At 31.5% G+C, this 22749-nt stretch overlaps 1 protein-coding gene across 2 annotated transcripts; it reads left to right on the forward strand.

Annotated features, from left to right (window-relative positions):
* The first annotated feature begins 660 nt into the window (after positions 1-660).
* LOC110792506 (uncharacterized) lies at positions 661-10326 on the forward strand. Of its 2 annotated transcripts, XM_021997327.2 has the most exons (13): positions 661-1105; positions 1915-2086; positions 2174-2391; positions 2541-2601; positions 3994-4066; positions 5365-5442; positions 5919-6076; positions 6698-6866; positions 6989-7454; positions 7577-7978; positions 8972-9175; positions 9412-9545; positions 9827-10326. In XM_021997327.2, the coding sequence occupies exons 1-13, from the start codon at positions 734-736 to the stop codon at positions 9996-9998; spliced, it is 2679 nt and encodes an 892-aa protein (XP_021853019.2). In that variant the 5' UTR covers positions 661-733; the 3' UTR covers positions 9999-10326. The 2 variants fall into 2 exon arrangements, with proteins under 2 accessions (XP_021853019.2, XP_021853020.2); XM_021997328.2 differs by lacking the exon at positions 661-1105 and having other exon boundaries at positions 1921-2072.
* Positions 10327-22749: the final 12423 nt, after the last annotated feature.

Genomic DNA, 22749 nt, shown 5'->3' on the forward strand with positions numbered 1-22749 from the left:
TAGATTTAAGATTGTTGAGATTTTCGATAGATATCAAAGAATGGTATAGAGTGGGCGGATAACAATTCTTATTGGCTAAAGTTTGATACAGAGTAATAAACTTACAAATCAGGACAATAACAAGATTAGTGCACGAAAAGTAGTTCAATAGAGTATACAATTGTAAAAGTGTTTTAAGTGGCGGTGCTCAAGCTTGTGTTTTGAGTTCAGCTCTTCATGTTGAACTCTCACTCAGCTCTGACGTTTGTTGCCTGAGTGGTTCGGGAGTTGGTGATCTGTTGCGGTCTTTGGTTTGGGTTTCGGTTCATAAATTTTCTCGTTTGTTGGTTCGCTCTGCTCATCTTTTAGCCACGTCGGCTCGTCATCGACATCTACTTCTTCATCGATTTTAGTTTGTTTGTTTTATTTTGTTGTTCTTTGTTTTCTTAGTCTCTCTTGTCAAACCAAAAAAAAAACTGTAAAAGTGGTTACAAATTTTTGTATAGCCACATGGACAATAAGTTGTGTTGGTTAATGGTTATGCGAGTACGAGACGAGTTACTCCATATTTCTTGCATTCGGGCGTCAAATGTAAAAAGCATAGTATTACCCCGGGCCCCGGCCCATGTAACTGGGAGGAAAACCCCGCCAGAATGCCAGATGTCTATTTTAATTCTTAAACCTCAACTAAAACCCAAGTCTTATCCAACCATCTTCCCCCTTCATAGCTCTCCAGCACTCTCAGAGCTCAGCTATGGCGCACATCTTATCCTCCAAATTCCTCCCCTTCAATCCCACACTCCATCCCTCTCCTCACTTTCTCTCTCCTCCGCCACTTAAACCACCTAATTCCGTCATTGTATCGGCGGTATCAACGACGGAGCGAAAGTCAAGGCGGCGGCGACAGCCCAAGGGGGACGACACCTCGGTGGCGGGGTCTTCGGCGGCAGAGAAGGGATTAAGGCTGGTATTCATGGAGGAGCTGATGAGTAAAGCTAGAAATCGAGATGCAATTGGAGTATCCGACGTCATTTATGATATGATTGTTGCTGGTCTTACTCCTGGCCCTAGGTCTTACCATGGTTTGGTTGTTGCTCATGTTCTCAATGCCGATGAAGAAGGCGCTGTAATTCGCTTTTCTCTCTCATTTTCCCTTTATATATCTATCTAAACAATGACATTTTATCAGAATGATTAGTCCTGAATTTTATTTTATTTTTGAAATGATGGTTTGTTATGTGATTTTGCAATTTTATTGATATGATTATGTTCTATGTATGTCAAAATCTATTGTTAATATTCGTTATTACTCCGTCTGTCCCACTCTAATATGCCACATTATTGTCAATTAACATAATTACAGCTTTTACAAGTTGATAATTCATACTTCTACAAGTGTCCTAAAAATGGTTAGAGTAATACGGGCAAATTCATAATTTAACTTCCTACTACATAGATATGTTGAAATATTAATCTAGAGAAATCTAGCAGTGAAATGTATTAATGTAGAACCATCTAGAAATATATAATTGTAAATTATAATGTAGAATAATCTTAGGAAATGTCTAGAATTATCCTAAGAAAAGTCTAGATAATGAGGGAGTAGAAGAATCTAGAAATCATAATACAACAACTATAAATAGGTTGTATTTGCATAAGTTTAGGGTGAGCCAATTAAGAGAGCTCCCACAAAATATGAGGGGTAGAAACAAGTGTTCTACCAAAGCAAATATTGTTGTACAATTCTTATTAATGTAATCAATGATAACAATCAAAACTTCCGCGTGCGTCCTCAAACTTCTATCACCCGCACATTAAAGTTGGATGGAGGAAGTACTTTTATTTATCTGTTTTAGCAAGTTAACCCATTGAGTTATCTGGTGTGGATTGTACTATTGTGTTCATTAATGACTTGAGGGGTTTGAATGCATGCAGATGAAATCCTTGAGAAGAGAACTGAGTGTAGGGCTTGTTCCTCTCCACGAGACATTTGTAGCATTAGTTCGTTTGTTTGGGTCAAAAGGACGTGCTACCAGAGGCTTAGAAATCCTTGCAGCAATGGAGAAGTTGAATTATGACATTCGCAAAGCTTGGTTGGTTCTTGTTGGTATAATATTATTTGGGTCATACTTTTTGGGGTCGTTTCTTGATTTTCTTTTGATTTATCCATAGTGAGTTAAGCTTTTGTTTTCAGAGGAGTTGGTTAGAAGCAACCATTTAGAAGATGCAAACAAGGTGTTTCTGAAGGGTGCTAAGGGTGGATTGAGGGCTACTGATGAGATTTATGATCTTATGATTGAGGAAGACTGTAAATCTGGAGATCACTCTAATGCCTTAACTATCGCTTATGAAATGGAGGCAGCTGGTCGGATGGCTACGACTTTTCATTTTAACTGTCTTTTGAGTGTTCAGGTGGAGAACTTGAATATCACTATGCTTTTGCTTTTTTATAATTTGATATTATCGCATGTGGAAGATGTTTCAGATTACGTCTTTTTAATGTCTATTGCCTGCCTAACTGTATTTATCCACGTCGTTCCCTTATAAATTGGACAATGTAGGCAAATTGTGGAATACCTGAAGTAGCGTTTGCAACATTTGAGAACATGGAATTCGGAGAAGGTGTGCCTTTATCTTTCCACTGACTCTTTGGTGTCTTTGTTGTTATTTGCAACATATGTATATTAACTTTTGCAATAAGGGTTTTAGTCCTTGTTTAATTTGTAGAATGTAAAAAGTAAGTTTAATACATTCTTCACCACCGCAACAAGCTAAGCTTTTGAATATGTTTCAAACCCGCACAAAATTTGATCACGTGATAGAAGTATCTAACATGATGTGTAATCAGAGTATCAGATAAAGAATTTTTTCATCATAGTCAAAGAATATAAAGTTAAATTTGAATGGAATAGACCCAGCAATAGTTTTTCCTAATGATAAAATTGTTAGTTTATTACTATGCGTTGTGGTACATGTTAAACACAGACAGCCATATTGAATAGAAAGAACAGAAAATCCAAAAGCCTTTTAGACAGCTTGGAGGATAGGGGATCATCACTCACACTTGAAATCATACTGCAATCTTTGAGGTGATAAAGACAAGATTACAATGTGCAGAAGTTATGAACAATTTCTTAGAATTAAGCCTTGAACAAGACCTTACTTCAACTGAGAAACTAGAAAAATATAGGATACTCAATATGTTCATGGTACATTTTGGCTTGGGATTTCATAAAAATATATCAGCGTTGGATTGTGTAAATCTCCTTAGATTGGAGTAGACCTGGTTATCGGGCGGGGCGGGTCAGGGTCGGTGCGGGTCAAAAGAGGGTCGGGTATTGAAAGGGTCATTTTTAGCGGGTCGATAATGGGCAGGTCAAAAGCGGGTCGCGGGTCATTAGGGGGTCATTATTGGGCGGGTCAATAAACGAGCAATGAAAAATGAAAAACAAAAGAGCCATGTGCAAGTACAAGTAAATACGAAGCTATACACGTAATTTTTTGTATCATTACTATTTTAATTTTCAAAATAATTGTAGTATAAGTTTGACCCTATAATTACCCTGTCCAATAAAGGCCCTGTCCAATAAGAGCCCTGCCCAATAAAAGCCCTATTAACTTGACCCTAACCCTATATCCATTGGACTACCTTGTCCAATAACCAGGTCTAGATTGGTGTGATTCCATTGATCAATATTTACAGGGTTTACAAAGAGACTCCTGATTGTATTAGGAATATAACCAATATGGATTATAACATATATTCTGTATCAATCAGCTATGCTGACAACATGATAACTAACTTTGCCCAACATGTACCACTACACTACGAATAGATCCCATCTTCCATAAGATGAAAGAAAGCCTGCAACTACCAATTTTTTTAAAAAACTACTGCAGAATTTGTATGAGAAATCTCTAGCACAGGACTGAACTCCGTAGATTGTAATTTCAATTGCGTCTAACTGTCTATAAAAAATGCTTTTAGATCTTACTTCTCGATTTGCTTGCCAGATTATATGAAACCTGATACAGAGACATATAATTGGGTGATCCAAGCATATACAAGAGCTGAATCCTATGATAGGTGAGTAAGTAATCCCAACTTGATATGTATCCACGTATAGGTCAATTGGCTATGATGACTTTGCTGTGTCTTCTGCAAGTCTAGATTTGTACTCTTCTCCCTTCTTTTCCTTTGGTATATTTGTATTTTTTTTCACCCATCATTTTAGCTTAGTTGTAGTAATCAAGCTTCTTAATTTATTAATTCTAGAATACTAGTTCCTGTTACTAGATGAAGAACCTAGCTGAAGTTCTTGCATTCAAGTCTTAGGGATTTCCCCTCTAGTTTCCTCTTGCATAAGAATGAGTAGCTTGGCACTTCCTAGTTTTCCGTTTAATGAATTTTTATTTTTAATTATAAAATCATTTGGTTTAAAACTTTAAATTCTTCTTCACCTTCATAAGTGGTCTTCAAAGATATGTGTTTTTATTGATTTGTTTCACTTGAGTATCTATTAGGCCATGGAATGGCCATTATATTTGTCCTCCTCTCTTGTTCGTTTAAGCTTCCATGCTAGCTTTTTACTCCACCCAGCTCCAAGAGGGTGAAGCAATACGAGCAGTCCTCAAAACCTTATATCTTAGTTCCATACCATGTGTTATGTACCAAAATTGAAATGTAAGGTTATGATTTGTACAGAGTTCACAAGCGAAAACCAAATACTCCCTCCGATCCAAATTAGTTTTTACACTTATCATGGCACAAAGTTTTAGGAGTTAAGTTGTTGTTTGGTTATCAAATATTATTTTATTGGAGATGTGATAGAAGATAGTGAGGTTTTTTTTTTTTTAATTCAATGTGAGAGAGTGTGGTCCCTAACTTTTTGGTAGTGGAAAGAGAGATGTAATAAAATAATCGCGGGGTCTCTCCTAAAATAGAAGTGTAAAAACTATCTGGGACGGATGGAAATGAAAAGTGTAAAAGCTAATCTTGGACGAAGGGAGTATGTCAAAGGTTGAATTGTCTGAATATGTAGGGTAGCCAAACTCGTTTGGGTTTAGCATGATCCTAAAGTTGAATTGTATTGTTATTCACTAGTCTCTACTTTCTCTTTTCCTTGACCTATTTGCCATTTTTGCTTGATTGATCTGAATCCCTAATATCATATTTTGGTCACCATCTTTTTGCTTTGGTGCCTTGGCGCCTTGGCAGATATGATGGTATTCTTCCATTTTGTAAAAATGAATAGTCTTCTCTTTTCCTGTTCGTTTGTGTCAACATGTCATAATACTTGGTTTGCAGGTTATTGAGTTTTTTAAGTTTGTACTTCTGATCCTATGGGAGGTGTAATTACAAATGTGTTGTTTATATTGAATTAGGGTTCAGGATGTTGCTGAGCTACTTGGCTTGATGGTTGAAGATCATAAAAGGCTACAGCCAAACATGAGAACACATGTGTAAGTATTTATATTTTGTCTTTTGCTGTTAAAAGAACTGTTGAATGTGTGTCCTTTTTTGTGTGAAGTTGAGTTATGCGGCATAAGACTAGGCATACAGCACTAACAATGGTCAGCTGGTTCAATCCCAACTTTCCATTTTTAGTGGAAAAGCATGCTACCTCTTAGTTCTAAGCCACTATTTTGCAAAGGACTGAATGTAGATTTTGATGAGGTCAAAATTTTCATTCTTTTTTTTTTAGCCCAGGGTAAAAAACAACAGCTCCCAGATCATTTATTTAATGAGAGTTTTTAAAAACCTAACTGATTGTCGCCTGTTGAGGGTTTTTTACAATGCTTCTTGGTCAGTCTTTCTATTTTCAATCTAGGAAATTTTCACCTTGTTCTCTGGAATTAGATAACTTACAGCTCTTTCCCTTTCTTATCCAAATTACATTTCAAATTTCTTGTGGCACTAAAAATGTTGATTCCTTCAGGTTGTTGGTGGAATGCTTCACCAAATACTGTGTGATACGCGAAGCTATTCGACATTTCCGTGCACTGAAAAATTTCGAAGGGGGCACAAGACTTTTACATAGCCAAGGGAACTTTGGCGATCCACTTTCTCTGTATCTCCGAGCCTTGTGTCGAGAAGGTGAAAAATTCAGCCTTCTTGCTTATGCCACTAGCAGAAGTAGCAACTTTGTCTTAAGACAGCAAATTCACTTCAGCATTGAATGCTTGTCCTAATAATACTAATCATGGAAGCATATAATTAATTAAGATATAATCATGTCTGATTATTCAATGGATATGCTCTTGATACTGCATGATGGCAGAGAGTTTTATAAATTGTTCATACCATAGTAGTTTAGGAAGTATTTTTTTATTGCAGAAGATTGAAATTCTCAGTTAGTTATGCCTTTTCCAGTTGCAACTCCTGAAAGAACCTGAGAAGATAAGTACATGATACAATGTCCAAACTCCAAAGGAAAAGATCAAATATTTTGGCATTTCTTGTTTTTTGTACTATGACTCGTTATCTTTAAAGAGAATCCTCCTTAGTGTGAAAATTCAGCTTAGTTTTCTATGATAATGAGGCATGTCATAAAGTGCCAAAAACCATGTTGGCAACTAACTCTTGAATGTTAAACTGTTCAATCTGCCTGTTTCAGTTATTAAATGTTGAGCTTTCATTAGGTCAACAGTAAAATTACTCTGAAACATTGGGCTCCTAAGGTTTGATACTTTTTTGCTGTGATTTGGGTGGAGACAGGAAGAATTGAAGAATTGCTGGATGCTTTGGAAACCATGGCCAAGGATAATCAGCCAATTCCACCTAGAGCTATGATTTTGAGTAGAAAATATAGGACATTAATCAGCTCATGGATTGAGCCTTTGCAAGAAGAGGCTGAGCTCGGATATGAGGTTGACTACATGGCTAGGTAATTACTGACTACTTCTTGAGCTGTGGCCTCAGGCTGTATATATTTAGTAATAATACTAGCAGTAGAACTATGCAAACATTGCAAATTAAGTAAGTTCTAGTGAATTGATTATTCTCCAGGTATATTTCAGAGGGAGGGCTTACTGGTGAACGCAAACGCTGGGTTCCTCGAAGAGGAAAAACTCCCCTGGATCCTGATGTAGAAGGGTTCATTTACTCAAATCCAGTGGAAACCTCCTTCAAACAAAGATGTCTTGAAGAATGGAAGATACGTCACAGGAAGCTTTTGAGACACTTGAGGAATGAAGGACCCGCCGTTCTTGGAGCAAATGCATCAGAATCTGATTATATAAGAGTGGAGGAAAGATTGAAGAAAATAATAAAAGGCCGTGAAAAAAATATTTTAAAGCCCAAAGCAGCTAGTAAGATGGTAGTATCTGAGTTAAAAGAAGAATTGGAAGCCCAAGATCTCCCTATTGATGGAACTAGGAATGTGCTTTATCAGCGAGTGCAAAAGGCTAGGAGAATTAATATCTCACGTGGTCGTCCACTATGGGTTCCTCCAGTTCTGGAGGAAGAGGAGGAGGTGATCTCTTGATGACGAACTTGATTGCAATCTGTTGCTATCCTTTCCTTTATTTTCCATTTTCCCTGTTATATATGTTCAATGCTGTTTTGGTTTTTATTCAATGAAGGTTCTTTTGGCAGGTTGATGAAGAGCTGGATGAACTAATTTCAAGGATCAAACTGGAAGAAGGCAACACAGAATTTTGGAAGCGTCGTTTTCTTGGGGAGCGAGTAATCTATGATAATATGAAGCCTATGGATGGGCAAGAGTCAGAACCAGAAGAGACAATGGATGATGCAGATATTGTGGATGATGGTACAAAAGAAGTGGAAGAGGATGAAGCCGATGACGAGGAGGAGGAAGCAGAAGTGGAAGTGGAGGTAGAACAAACTGAAGGTCAGGAAGACCTGGTAGACAGGGTGAAGGACAAGGAAGTTGAAGCTAAAAAACCTCTTCAAATGATTGGAGTCCAATTGTTAAAAGATGGTGATCAGCCAACAACCTCAAAAAAATCAAGGAGAAGAGCTAGAAGGGCTGCAGAGGTATGCTAATTATTCCATTTGCTAACAATTTATTGTTCTGCATGTTGCTTTGTCTTCTTCCCTACTATTAATCATTCTTGGTTCCAAGTTAGTGGAAGTATTCTGTGTATGTAAAACATGTTAAGTCTCATGTGGAAGGAACTCTAATTTCATCTTCTGAGTATCATGCATCAATGTACTATGTGTTTCTACAATTGGCTTTGCAGCAGTCAGCTAATTTGAATTTTACATCATGCTAAAAAGAGGTTTTGTATAATTGGGTGCTTGTTGTTTTACAAAAATCCCAAAATTGACAGCTTTTCATTGTACTGTTGTTTGCTGTATTATATATGTTAGCATGTGCATGCTTAAGGTCATTCTGTTGTACACTCTTGATTCCGAGCTTCCTTCGTCATGGATGATCCCGCATGCAGTGAGAATAGCCTGTTTTCATGTTCATGGTGTTATATCGCTTACTATGGGCTCAGATAATGGGATCAACTATCAAGTGTTCCTTTGTTTTAAGAGAGATTTTTTTGTGGACTTGAGTGTAACTCAAAGTGTAGCTGTTGGTAAAGCATGCTCTAACCAATCAGCACTAAAAGTTGAAAAATGTAGTTACTGTGCAATATAACTTGTATATTTGGCCTTGGGTTCATTAAGCCATTGACTTTCCTACTTTTCTAACAAAGTCGATGTGGAGTCTCACTTGTTTTAATTTCTTTTGGGTCGCATCATGATATTTATTTGTAATGTTTTGGTATTTGGACTTATTTCCCCTTGTCAAAATGGGGAAAACCCCCAAAAATGGGAAACTGCTCTCTTTATATTTATGTTCCTCTTGGGGGAATACAAGAAATTCTTAAGTTTATCATTTGCAGGTTTGAATATTGATATGATATATTTTATTGGGTAAAGAGTAAAAGATTTGGTCATTACACTATTTGCTAGCTAGAAATGATATAGATTTGGTCATTACGTTTTTACCTACCGCTTTCTATGCCATTTGTGCAGAATGATGATGACGATGACTGGTTCCCCCTAGATTTATATGAGGCTTTTGAAGAAATGAGGAAAAGGAATATTTTCGATGTAGAAAATATGTACACTCTTGCTGATGCCTGGGGCTGGACATGGGAGAGAGAGTTGAAGAACAGACCTCCTCGGAGGTGGTCTCAAGAATGGGAGGTTGAGTTGGCAATCAAAATCATGTCGAAGGCAAGTTTTTAAAAAAAAATTATACATCACCATTCCTCCCTTTTCACGAGAGCCTGCTTTGGCTTTTTTCTATAGAATCTCAAGTATGAGAAAAAATTCCAAAAGACTTGAGCTCTTTCAGCTGACAACATCAGCTCACAAAATTTTCTGTTTGTTTAGTTGATGGTGATTAGTTGCTGATTGATGGCAATTTGAAAAACCTGTTAATTATAGCTGACAGTTGTATTTTATCTCAGGTAATAGAATTGGGTGGTATACCAACTATTGGGGACTGTGCCATAATCCTACGTGCTGCCATTAAAGCTCCTCTACCTTCAGCTTTCTTGATAATCTTACAGACTACACACAGTCTTGGCTACAGATTTGGAAGGTAAGTTTTGGGATTTCGATTCTAACTTGGTTTTTTCTTCAACTCTTTGAGTATACATGCCTTTGAAAAGTTTCAAAAATAGATATTCTCCTTGAATAGCAGATGAGCTACCAAATCTAACCTGTAGCTTATAAAACTCCTAAGCAAACATAGTATGTTACAATGAAGTCGTGTATTCTTTGACAAAGAAGAAACATTTCAGGGTGTAATTAGCCTTCTGTTTACTAAAAATTTAGGGAATAATGAGATGTTATGCTAACTGATATTTTTTCTGCATACAGTCCTTTGTATGATGAGATCATCACTTTGTGCCTTGATCTCGGAGAACTTGACGCAGCAGTAGCCATTGTTGCTGATCTGGAAACTAGTGGAATCACAGTTCCTGATGAGACACTTGACAAGGTGATTGCAGCTAGACAAATATTTGACAGCCCTGCTGATGAAGCTTCCTAACTATTTTAGTTAGAAATCCATGTAAATATTTCCAATGTTTTTCCCATTCATTATGTATTGCTGCTTACACTGATCCAGAGCTGTAGGCATTGTAATCTAGCTAAGAAATCAGAGCCATTTTTCCGCAGTGAACCTTACTGTGGCGAATGCAAGTTTTAATGGAAAGAAATTGGTTGCAAGTTTGCATCAATGTATTTGATTCTTTATCAGGTGGTAAATGGGTTGTTCATCTTAGGTTTGGTTCTGATCAATTCAGTTTGGGTGATTGTAAAGAACTGATAATTTTGAGTATAAAAATAAAAGCGGAAAATATATAATTTGCTTGATAGATGATGAACACAAAATGGGATACAAAAGGTAGTGATTTGAGGGCACCACTCTCCAGATTTAGTGACTTGACGTCACCACTCTCTAAAGCTTAAGCTTTATCATATTTTCAACATCCTCCCTCTAAACCTAGTATTAGGATCTGTAATCCAATCAAATGTAATCCAATCAAATGAAGAACATGAGAGAGAGTTTGAGAGAGAGTTTAAGAGAGAGAAAATAGCAGAGAAACATATTATTGATATTGTTTTTTTTATGTGTTATAACAGAATGAATTAATACTATAAGTAGAAAATGCTTAGATATACAACATGATAGTGAAGTCAACGTGGGTCTTCCACTGTTGTGCTGGCAGTAGCAAAGCTGGTATCGCCAACATCTCCCCTCAAACTAGGAAGGGATTGAGACATTTCGAGTTTGGTAAATAAATCTTTTTATAAAACATTTTTCGACTTAAAACATAGGAATTACCAAGATATTACCGCCACCGTGATAACGGCTAAGGCTATTTATCAGAATTACGCAGCGGAATTGACTAACTTTCAAACATATTAAATAAATAGTTAATGGTCATTAAAACAAGTTGGAACCGTTGAGGCCCAAATCCAAAGTATTAAATCATTTAAAAATCCATTAACTGTAAATAGTATTAGTCATGACTATAAATAAAAATAGAGTTTATAAATACAGAAGATTAAACTCTCAACACGAATCCCATGATAACTTCTCCCGCAAGTTATCTCTACAAACCTGCTTTATTAAAATTCTACTCCCCAACAACGCAAATGCAATTGATAGATCATCATAGAGTCATTAAGGCAAAGGCCATGACCAGAAGACATGAAGCACGAAGTCAGCAAAAGCTGAGTACGAACAAGCTAGAATAGCATTTTATCCTAACATGCTTCACTCGACAATTTAAATAATCCACATGCAAAAGCCATGTAATAAACAAACAAACATGGAGACAAGACTCGACATTTGACCCGACTCTTGACTCACAGATTAATAAAAAGTAGCTTGGAACGGGTAAAGTAAAGTATCCTCAAAATGAAAGAAAATGGTGATGGGAGCCAACCATACACCAAAATAAGTCGGGCTACTACCGACAGTCGGGCCATACCGACAGGAATTCCAATGCACAACAGCATAAAAGAAGAATGAAACAACGTCTTGTATCATTCTAGGAGTACAAGTTTTCCGGCAAGACTCCCCCCATTGTTCATACTCAAGGTATATACGTTCCAAGAGTTTTGAAGTTCTTTCGGGTTGCACTTTACGTTAATTAATATACTATGTTCAAGGCGACTCAAGACTCTACTCAAGACACAACGTACAAACAATTCAACAATTAAACAATTCAACAATGACTCTTCATTATTTTAATTCTTTAGGACTTGTGATCAAACATAGACTCAAGTGAAATTACTCCCATTGTTCCTTCTCAAAAGTGCCCTTAGCAAGAATTGTCCTTAATTCAATTCACATAGACTCTCTAACATATTCTACCCCTTGGTAGAATACATATTGCTCACTGGCAATATTCGACTGGCTCAATATTTATGATGTACTATAGCATAATAATAATAACAACTTGCATGCGCAATACTCATACATGCAAACCAACTTGAACAACATGCTTGACATAATTCAATGATTATAAAAGTTTATAACATGATAATTCAATAGAATCTATAAAGCATAATTCAATTAATAACATGCTCGTTCACATAGATTCAATAATAATAATAACATGCTCGTTCTCAATATCAAACATGAATTCATAATAACATCGACGCTTCTATAAAGGTCGTCGACCTTCGACAACTTATCCCTTAAATTAAATCTAGACCGTCGATTGATTTCAATCTAATCTAAACCGTTCACTTGATTTTATCCCTTTTATGGGTTGTTTGCCTACCAGAAAAAAATTTATCTAACGTCTATTTAATATTAACGTCTACTATTTAATATCAAGTCCCTAAAAACGTGTAATCATCATCATCAGCTATCTTCATCAACCATCTATCATCATCTCCGATCATGATCTTCAATCATCTTTAAAAGAAAAAAAAAAATATTGTTCATATATTTGTTAATTCATCTTCATCTTCTTCCTCAACCATATAGCCATCATCTTCTACCTCAATCATCATCGCTTTATGTCAAATAGCATACCTAAGGCAAATAAATGATTCACACTATGATTTTATAATATCTAAATATGATACGGTGTGTTTTAAATATCAAAGTATATGTGTTTATCATTATACATAAATATTAATTAAATGCTTTTTGAGTTTATGTATTTTAATATCAATGTGTTAGATGTATGTTCTTCAAATTTTCCATTGATGTTGTTTGAAGCATTCAATTCTTCCATTGTTTGAAAAACTCAACTGGTTTGCGGCGGAAAATTAAAACTAACCCTGGATATTAGTTAATTTTTAGTAAATGATAATTTAATTAAAAAAAAAACGTAACTTAAAAAAACACTAGTAAATAATAACTTATTTTCATTAAAAAACGTGGTTTTAATTAAAAATATAATTAATAATTTATTTTAATAGAAAACGTAAGTTTTTCTTATTTAAAAAAAAAAAATTCAATGAAAATAATATATCAATAATTTAATAAATGACGTAAGCTTAATAAAAACCGTAATTTTAATAATAAAACAATAATATTTGTTTTAATTACATAAAACATAATATTATTTTTAGAGCTAAAAGATATTTAAGAAAACCCTAAGAATTAGGAAAGAATCCTACCATAACTGAAACTATAATTTAGAAAAATTGTCGTTTTACAATCCTTCTTTATTTTATGTTTGAAAATATCTTCTTTTATTCTTTGTATGTTGTTAAAATTTATATATATATAATTAAGGTATCTAACATTTATAGTTGCGTCATATTATTATTTCAAAAAAAATACATATTTCCTATAATTTGTCATATAAATGCAACTTAGTATTTCATTAAAAAAAATGTTGAGTTTATTTGAATATCTTAATACTTAGTTAATTTCATAATACTTAATTTATTTAAAATCAAATAATTTTGTATTATTATTTCTCCGAAATATATATATGACTATATATTTCCATTTCAAAAATTAATATACCATCCGAATTAATTTTCCATAATTCTGTTTAATCTGATCGTTAACTTAATTATAATTATCTTTTTATTAAAACAATTTAGTAAATTAAAATTTATATCTGATTTTCCCCACAAAAAAAGTTCTGACTTTTTTTTCTAGCGTTTTTTAAAAAAAATAAAAATAGAAAACAATGTAACTTTATATTTTATTCCAAAAATTTCCCTCGAGAAAGAATATACATATTCCAAAATTATGGCTAAATTTTAGGCTGGTATATGGGAACACAAATTCTTATTTACAATGGGTGTACAATAAATATTGTACACCAAAGTAAAAGTTAACTCAAAATGCTTAAAAGTTAAGCTTATATATGTAAAAGATATGTATTTTTTAGTGATAAATTTTTTAATTTTAGTAAAACTTATTTCTTTAAAATGACAAATAATGTATAAAATTAATCATTTAACCCTTTAAAATGTTTATCTATCAACTTTTTTATTACTAATATAAAAGTTAATCAAAACTAGGTTAAAGTTACAAAAATTGGGTAAAAGTTATCTTGGTGTACAATAAATTTATTGTACACCTAGTGCACACAAGACCTTTTGATATAGGAAGGTTGTTGACTATAGAAACAAAACGATAAAGTAATGTTAGTCTTTAATTTTAGTTTTAGTTTTAAGGAAATAAACAATATTTTAATTTTAGTAAAATAATTTTTTCCTGTAAAAAAAATTGTTGTAAACCTGAAATTAAAAATATTAATGAAATTTAAATTTAGAAAAAAAAAAAGTTTAAATTAATTACCAAAATTAAATAAATATTTAAATTTAGGAAGATTTTACAATAGCTACATTAAAATGGTAGCCACCATAATGTATTTAATCTGAACCATTGAAAAAAATTAACCCATCTAAACCATTAATTAGGCTGACTTTTAATTTATTATAAACTATTATAATTAATTTAAATTAATTTTCAATAAAATAAATACATTAAATATACCCTACTTTCTTTCACCCACGATCTTAGAGCAGTTTCTATCTAAAAATAAAATCCCTACTTGTCCGCTACTTTTTTTCCCCATTGTCATCCCTTTTTATGCTCTTCACAGTTGCTAATATTTGCCAATCAGTACTTTAAGTATCTAAACGACGTCATAATTACCATTTTATTCGATCAACCCTAATTCTTTCTCTTCTAATTTAAATAACTGAATTCCCACCTCTTATCTTACCTCTGATTTAAGGACTTATTTTAATTTTGAATTCCCAAAGAGATTCATATTTCAATTTACTTGAAATTTTAAATTTCCAACGAATATTCAGATTTTAATTTGCTAAGTATATGGTTTTGAGTTAGATGAAAAAAACTGGAAATAGATGTATGGAGTATTCGTTGATGTTTTTGGTAAAGGATGAGACAATGGGCGTTTATCAGGAATTTCATGATCTCCAAGAATAAGAAAATACCAAAAAAGTAAAATAAAAGTGAACGTGTGAAGATAATTGGGAGATTTTCTATTTTTCTATTTTTTTGTTATTTTTATTAATAAAAAGTCATCATAATCAATGGTTTATATGAGTCAACAATAATAAAAGGATGAGATTCAATATATTATGGTGGCTACCATTTTATGGTAGCCATTGAAAAGTCTTCCTTAAATTTAACCTCACAAAAATTTATCGGAATTACTGGAATTTTTATAGGATAATTTTACAATGGCTACAATAAAACTGTAGCCACTATAATCTTCAAATCTAAACCATTGATATTTAGTATTAAATCCAGACCATTCATTTAATTGACTAAAAAAATAAAAACATAAAAAATAGTTTTAAATTAAATTGAAATAACAAATTAGGAAGGTCAATTTATAATCAGTTACGGGAACACGGGTAAATTAAATTATACATTTTCTAGCTTCTTCAACCTACTATTAAAAAAAAAAGAGCTTCTTCAAGCTTTCATGACCCAATAATTTGTTTCATTTCTAATTTTATGATTTACTTCTTGTTTGCTCTTCTCATTTTATTTCTTAAAGTTTCAAGAAAATCAAGTGGAAAGAAGATATGATATTATTATAATTATTATTGTTATCATTAATGGATGAACTGGGTGATGATGATTTCTTCTAAAATACAATCATTAATTGATGAAAGACTTAAAGAATGATTATACTCTTTTATAAAAATTAGAAAAGATAGTAATTGTTGATTTTAATGGAGGTTTTCTGGTTTTGCGGACATTTTTATTCTTTTGGGGTAAAAGGCAGTTTTTTTAAAAAAATAAAAATACAAAGGAAGAAAGAAAACCCGTTTTTAATTTCAAAAACATATTTTTTTTGTTTTTAAAATTTTTTATTTCTTTTATCTATTTTTTTTAAGTCAAAGCAATGAATGGACACGATTGGTCTCTCAATAATAAATGGTCAAGATTGAATACTATTATGGTGGCTACCTTTTCTTTGTAGCCATTGAAAAACCTTCCATTTTTATAAAAGACAAAACTTTTGATTTTTTTTTTTGAAAAAACGCTGATTCCACAAACAAACTAACCTAATTTATCTGCATTAACCTTTTAAAAGTATTTCTTAAATTAGTAAATATCCTTCAATAAAAAAAAAGTTCCACCGGTCATGCCCAAAAAGGAAATAATTTTTTTAAAATTTATTTGAGGAAAGAATAATTATGATAAGATATTTTGAGCGAAATTATTATCTTAAGATATTATTTTGTGGCCTAGTAAATATTTTAAAATTTTCAGATTCATTTTTCTTTTTAAGTGTTTTTTTTTAGGGAATTTTAAGTGTTACATAAACCAAAAAAAAAAAGTTATCGAAATTAAAATAATCGTTGTTAAATAAAAAATACTTTGGTTCCAAGATAAGTACAAAAATTAATACAAAATACTAAATTTGATTATAATAAAAAAAATAAAAATATTTTTAATGAACGCTAATATCATAAAATTATATATTATGGGTAATGAAAAGGTTTTTATGTATAGAGTAATAATAGCCATGGAACAATTGTAATAATCATATTTTTTACGGGAACGTATTTGTTAATGTAAACGTTGCATGTTGTGCACAATCAAGAAGAACTAATTTGAAAGGTGTTTCACAATTTCCAACTCAAGGATCAAATATTGTAGACAATAACCCACTTATTAAATTAGGATAGCATTTCAAAAATAGTATAGACAATAAACCGTTTTGTTTAGGACCCTTAAAAGTAATATTAGGCATACCCAACCAATTAGGTTATTTGGAAAAGGTGTTTCGACACCAGAGTAAAATTAGAAATAAGTTGATTGCCAGTAAGATTATGTGGTCATATAATTAATGAATTTTGGAATACATATTTTCCCAATGATCTAGTCACTCGAATACAAATTTGAAAAGACCCAAAATTCGAAAACAGTGTGAACAAAATCAATAATGTGACTAGCCATTTTTTTTTTCTAACAAATATTGTTATGTATGTAGTTGATCAGACAACATACTTTTAACGGGTAATAATTTCTATATTGTAATAGTAACTCTCTTTTATAAGAGTATTAAGTAGTATGCTTTTAGGTGACTATTTTATTAGATTTGTCAATAAATTGTGTTCTAATATTTTAAAAAAATATAATTTACTTTAATATACTCCGTGTACCGATGGATGAAATTAAATAATGTTACTATTATATAATGATGGTAGTAAAAAGTAACATAGTAAATTTAAAGTTAATCGATGGTAGTAGTCAAGAGAAACGTAGTAAATTTAAAGCTAATTGGGCGATTGACTGGTTAGCTAACTTTGGAGTTCTTTCCGGACTAAAGTTTGTCATGTTTGAGGTGATTACGCAGGATCCTTGTGCTTTTTTATACTATGGTAAATAGAAAAATATAAATTATATAGTTAATTTTACTAAAAGATCGTTTATACCATTATTTAAATTTAAATTATTATGAAATTAATAAAAATTAGATAACTAAACCCGATGTGATGTAACGAAAAAAAAACATATTCGAGGTTTTTTTACTGCCTTGTTGATTTCTTCTACGCTTCACCCATAATTATATATAACACTCTCTCGGTCTCTCTGTTCCTTAAAGTTCTTCCCAATTTGGTTGTATTAAATAATTAAACAAGATGTAATTTAACGTATGAAAACATTCAAAAAATTTATGGCTTTGCTCATTTCTTCTATGCACTTTCTTCTCTTACATCATCCATTATGATAATAAATTTATACTTTGGACTCCCTATTTCTTATTTGGGAGTTTCTAATAAACAACAATAAAATAATATTAAGAGAGATCGATCATCCAACGAATTTTAGGGATTTGCTTATTTATTCCTATACAACGTCAACTATATCGTTACTTATAATATTTTAAATAAATTTCTACTAAGACTTCCAATATCTAATTTAGGAGTTACTAATAAAAATGTCAAATTTCCCTCAAAAGAAAAAAAATATGTCAAAATACCTTCTCTTAGGTGAATGAATATTGTAAGCGAGCTTAATCAAATCAAAACGTCACATGGTAATATGAACTTGAATGTTTGAGTATCACCACAATAATATTATTACTATACACATATAATATATTTTGTGGTTTATTAAATTATTTAAGATGTAAATTTTTGTTCCCAACTTTGGTTTAAGAGTTACCAAATAATTTGGGACTTTTAATTTCTTAATTAGATGTTACTAAATAATAACAGTAAAATAATCTATATTCTACTACCTCCGTTCCTGAAATTTCTTTATGCCTTTGAATACGTGTACAAATTATGAAAACTTTGACCGTAAATTCTCACTATTGTATACATCAAAACGTTATCATGTAAGATTGTCGGTAAGTATTTTCAGAATATCAACTTTTTATAATTTTTTCACATACGTAATTGGATATATTAGTGGTTCAATATTGCATTGAAGTCCTTGCAAATAGTAAGCGTAAAGAGCATTAAGGAATGAAGCTAGTATAAGGGAACTCATGAGGTCATTGTGGTAAATGAATTTTTGGTGTCCCCTTATGAATAGTCTATAATGCCCATATTAATTGTAAATATCATTAGTGTTAGAAAAGTATACCAAAAAAAATTACTTAACGAAGGTGCCATACATAAAAATATAAAAAAAAACTACAGATCCATATTAAAGAATACGTTAAATAAAGGAATACATAATTATGCAAAATCAGAGTCACCATATATATGAAATGTTTAGGGTTGTGTTAAATAATTAAACGATGTAATTCGCACAAAACACATCTAAGATTTTTTCATTGTCTTGCTTATTTCTTCTACACACTTTCATCACTTGCATTACCAGTAAATAAATTTACACTTTGAGGCTTTCTATTTCTTATATATGAATTATCAAATAATAACATCAAAAAAGTAATTAACTTGAAAATAAGAGAAATGTATTAAATGAATGAGTATTAACCAATAATTTGGGACTCCCATTTTACTATTTATGCAATATCGTATACATGTTATAAGTGAACGTACTTATGGTCGTGCTAAATAATTAAAACCAATGTTTTTGTAACAAACATAATAGATTCGGTGTTTTTGATGGTCTTGCTTATTTCTTCTACGCACGTTCAACATAGCGTCATCCATAATTATATTACTAATTTTATACTTTGGAAGTTCCTATTTATTATTTAGGAATTACTAAATAACAAAATCAAAATAATACTAAGGAAAAACATTCTGGAATTTTCGGGATTTGTTGATTTATTTTTATGCAATTTCAGCTCTATTATTACTTATAATTTTATAAATAAATTTCTACTTTGGGACTTACTATTTCTAATTTAGGAGTTACTAAAAATGTCAATATAAGTTCTCTTATGAAAATGAGTATTGTAAGCGAGTGTAATCAAATCGAAACATAATAGAGAGTATTTGTTTTGGCATCCCCACAATATATTATGCTTATACATATAACATGTTTATGGTTTATTAAAATATTGTTAATTTTAGTTATTGCCAAACTTGGTTGGAGTCACCAAATATTTCTGGACTTTCCTTTGCTGAAAAGTTATGAATAAACAATATCCGGGGTTTTATTATGGTCTGGCTTATTTCTTTTATGCAATTTATTTTTAGTGTTACCCATAATATTATAAATAATTTTACACTTTGAGATTTTCTATTTTTTATTTAGGAGTTACTAAATAATAATATAAAAATAACTAAGATTAAAATAATATGTATAAGATAAGATAGTTGGTTTGAGATTCTCAATTTATTATTTACGTGTTACCGTATACGTGTAATAAGATTTCATGGTTGCATATGTTAAATAATTAAAGTAATGATGAATGAAGAACATTGGAGGATTTTTAAGGATTTGATGATTTCTTTGTATGCACTTCAGTAGTGTTACCCTTAATTAGTTACTCTCTTTGTCCCTACTCGTTACACTCACCTTTGCACAAAATTTTAGGTAATAAGTGTTAAAGTTTATTGAAAAGGTAGATTGAGGAGTCTGTGGGGTCATTTCTAATTTGAAAAATATAAAAGTAAAATGTGAGGGACGAAAAAAGGGAAAATGTAACAAATAAGTGGGCCACAGGGAGTACATAAATAAATTTATTATTTAGGACGAACTAATTGTTATTTAGGAGTTCCTAAATAAAAATTTCAAAATGACTATTGAGCAAATGACTATTAGGTCGTCCCAAATAATAAATTTAAAGGGACTTAACATCGTGTACATAAATAAATTTATTATTTGGGACGATCTGATTGTTATTTATTATTAAAGGACTTAACATCGTGTACGTTTCGAGCGCTCGTTTGCAAAATGACTATTTGATTCTTGAGTCGGATATTATGAAGCACCTTTAAAATTATTTCTTCCTGATTGTACAAAACTTGTGACATTTACAATAACAACAAGTTTCCATAAATATACCAAATTATTAGAGTTGTGCCTTGACTATTAAATACTTTATACACAAGTAACTTTTACCCATGAGAAAATATTCAAACAAATTATTTTGTATAATCTCTATTATATAAATGAACAGCTGAGGTTACTTTGGTAAAACCACTTTTGGTGTCCCCTTTAAAAAATACTTAAATACCCTCAACAAGTCCACAACTAAAAACATTGATTACTTTAGTAATTAAACACTACTACAAAAATAGAATAAGAAACCATTAATAAGTAACCATTTAAGTCAATAAATAGGTTTCTTAGGTAAAGAAACCACGTAATATACAAATATGGTTTCTTAGAAAATGAATAAGATACCAATTGCTTTAAAAATATGGTTTCTTAGATATCCATTAATTTGAAATGAAGCAAAGAAACCATATTTTTGTTAAAATTGGTTTGTTATATTTCTCGGGTAAAGAAACAATATGGAGTAAATAAAGTGGTTTTTTTTCTTCTTCAAAGTCTAATATATTTCATTTATCTCCCACCCACTACTTCTTCTAAACCTAGTATTCTATTACTGTTAACAACCTCCTCGGCCGCTTCTATTTCCTCTTTCTTAAACTCCCCACATCTTTCATCTTATCATACTTTACATGATTCCTCTTATTTATCTATTATCCCACTCTCTTAATTTCAGTTCAAAAGAAAAACACCATCAATATATATACCATACAATAATTTCCATAAAAAAACATATACTCATTTATGAGTAATAGCATTATAAGATAATTGTTCATGCTTGGATCAACGACTACGGAAACGGTGAGTCGAGTATCTTGCAAAAAAAAAAATCATTTTATCTTTGTTAAAAAAATTTGATATGTTTGTTGTATTTTGTGTTATGAATTGTTGATTACGAGTGATTTGATATAATTTTTTCAACATCTAATTTGAAATTTTATGTTTAGTTTTTCTCTTTCGATTTATTTTTACAATTTTAATTGATTTATTTCTTGTAATAGTCAAGTAATTTCATGTGCTAGTTTTCAGTTTATAATTCCCTATTTATGACGAATGATATGTAATTTTAATTACAATGCTCTTTTGATGAATCTTGAATTTCTTTTGATCAATATTTAAAAGCGAAGGAAGTTAATTTGATGTTTATCTATTAGGAAGATTTAAGTACAACAATACAATGGTATATCATCACTCAAAAAAAAAAAAAAATACAATGGTATATCAAAAATATGAAATTAAAGTGATATCATTATAAATGGATTGAGTGTGAGTCTAACTAGAAATTGATGATTATGGATGGACAGGTTTAGAATTGGCGAAAATGCAGCAAGAGACGTAAACTCCAGAAGATGGAAATTATTCCATTATCAAGGATTTCAAGGATTTTGGAAAATGTAATTTTATAATTTAGTAATTTGGATTTGGACTACTATAAATGTGGTTGTAGTTGATTGATTAACCATTGTAATATTGGATCTTTATGTTTAGTGGAGTAAATTTTATCATATTCAATTTTGTCTTATTGTCTACCATTAGATTACTTTCTCTATATATATATTATAGTTCATCAATTTAAATAACTGAAATGCCAATCAGTTAAATTGTTTATGGTGGTGGGCGTGGGTCACGACATGGGCGTATAACCCATTGTATTTGTAGGAAGTTTGAAGGGTAATTAGTAACTATCTTACCAAAATATTAAAAAAAATACCGACAAAAATACGTTTCAAAGAGACCATATTTCTTACAAATACGATATGTTTCCTTTAATCAAAGTAACTTTATTTAAAAGAAATTTGGTTTCTTTGCCTTCTTAATTTGTAGATAAAAAACAAACAAAATAAACCATATTTTTTACATGTATGGTCTCTTTGTTAAAACTAAGTAACCTTACCAAAAATATGGTTTCTTATGCTAAGAGACCATTGAGATATAAACCATACATTTTTTGGTCTCTTTGGCCTATTAAGTATGGTTTCTTAGGCTACTTTTGTAGTAGTGAAAGAAACTGAATATTAATGCAAACTGTAATAAATTAGGAAACCAAATTATTTAACGCATGGAAACTTAAGCAAAACCAAAAAGTCAACCTAGAGCTTAATAATTTATACAGCTTTCTTACAAACAAGGAATGAATTCAAATACGGAGTACTATAGAAATAAGCCCATATTACGTAATCTGCCAATAAAAGGAAAAAAAGACCCCAATGTTGTAAGGTAATAGGAAGAAACTGAAAGTTTTAACAACAGATAGAAGAAGAACTCATGTATTACTCGTATGAGTTGTGTTCTATACAAGCAATTTACCACCCTATTTATAGTAGTAAAATTACTATTCTTTGTCAAGCCTACTACTAGATAGGTATAGTAGGGTGGTAGAAAATATTGCTATACA

This window comes from Spinacia oleracea, chromosome 4, assembly GCF_020520425.1.
Source record: "Spinacia oleracea cultivar Varoflay chromosome 4, BTI_SOV_V1, whole genome shotgun sequence".
In the NCBI taxonomy this organism is placed as follows: domain Eukaryota; kingdom Viridiplantae; phylum Streptophyta; class Magnoliopsida; order Caryophyllales; family Amaranthaceae; genus Spinacia; species Spinacia oleracea.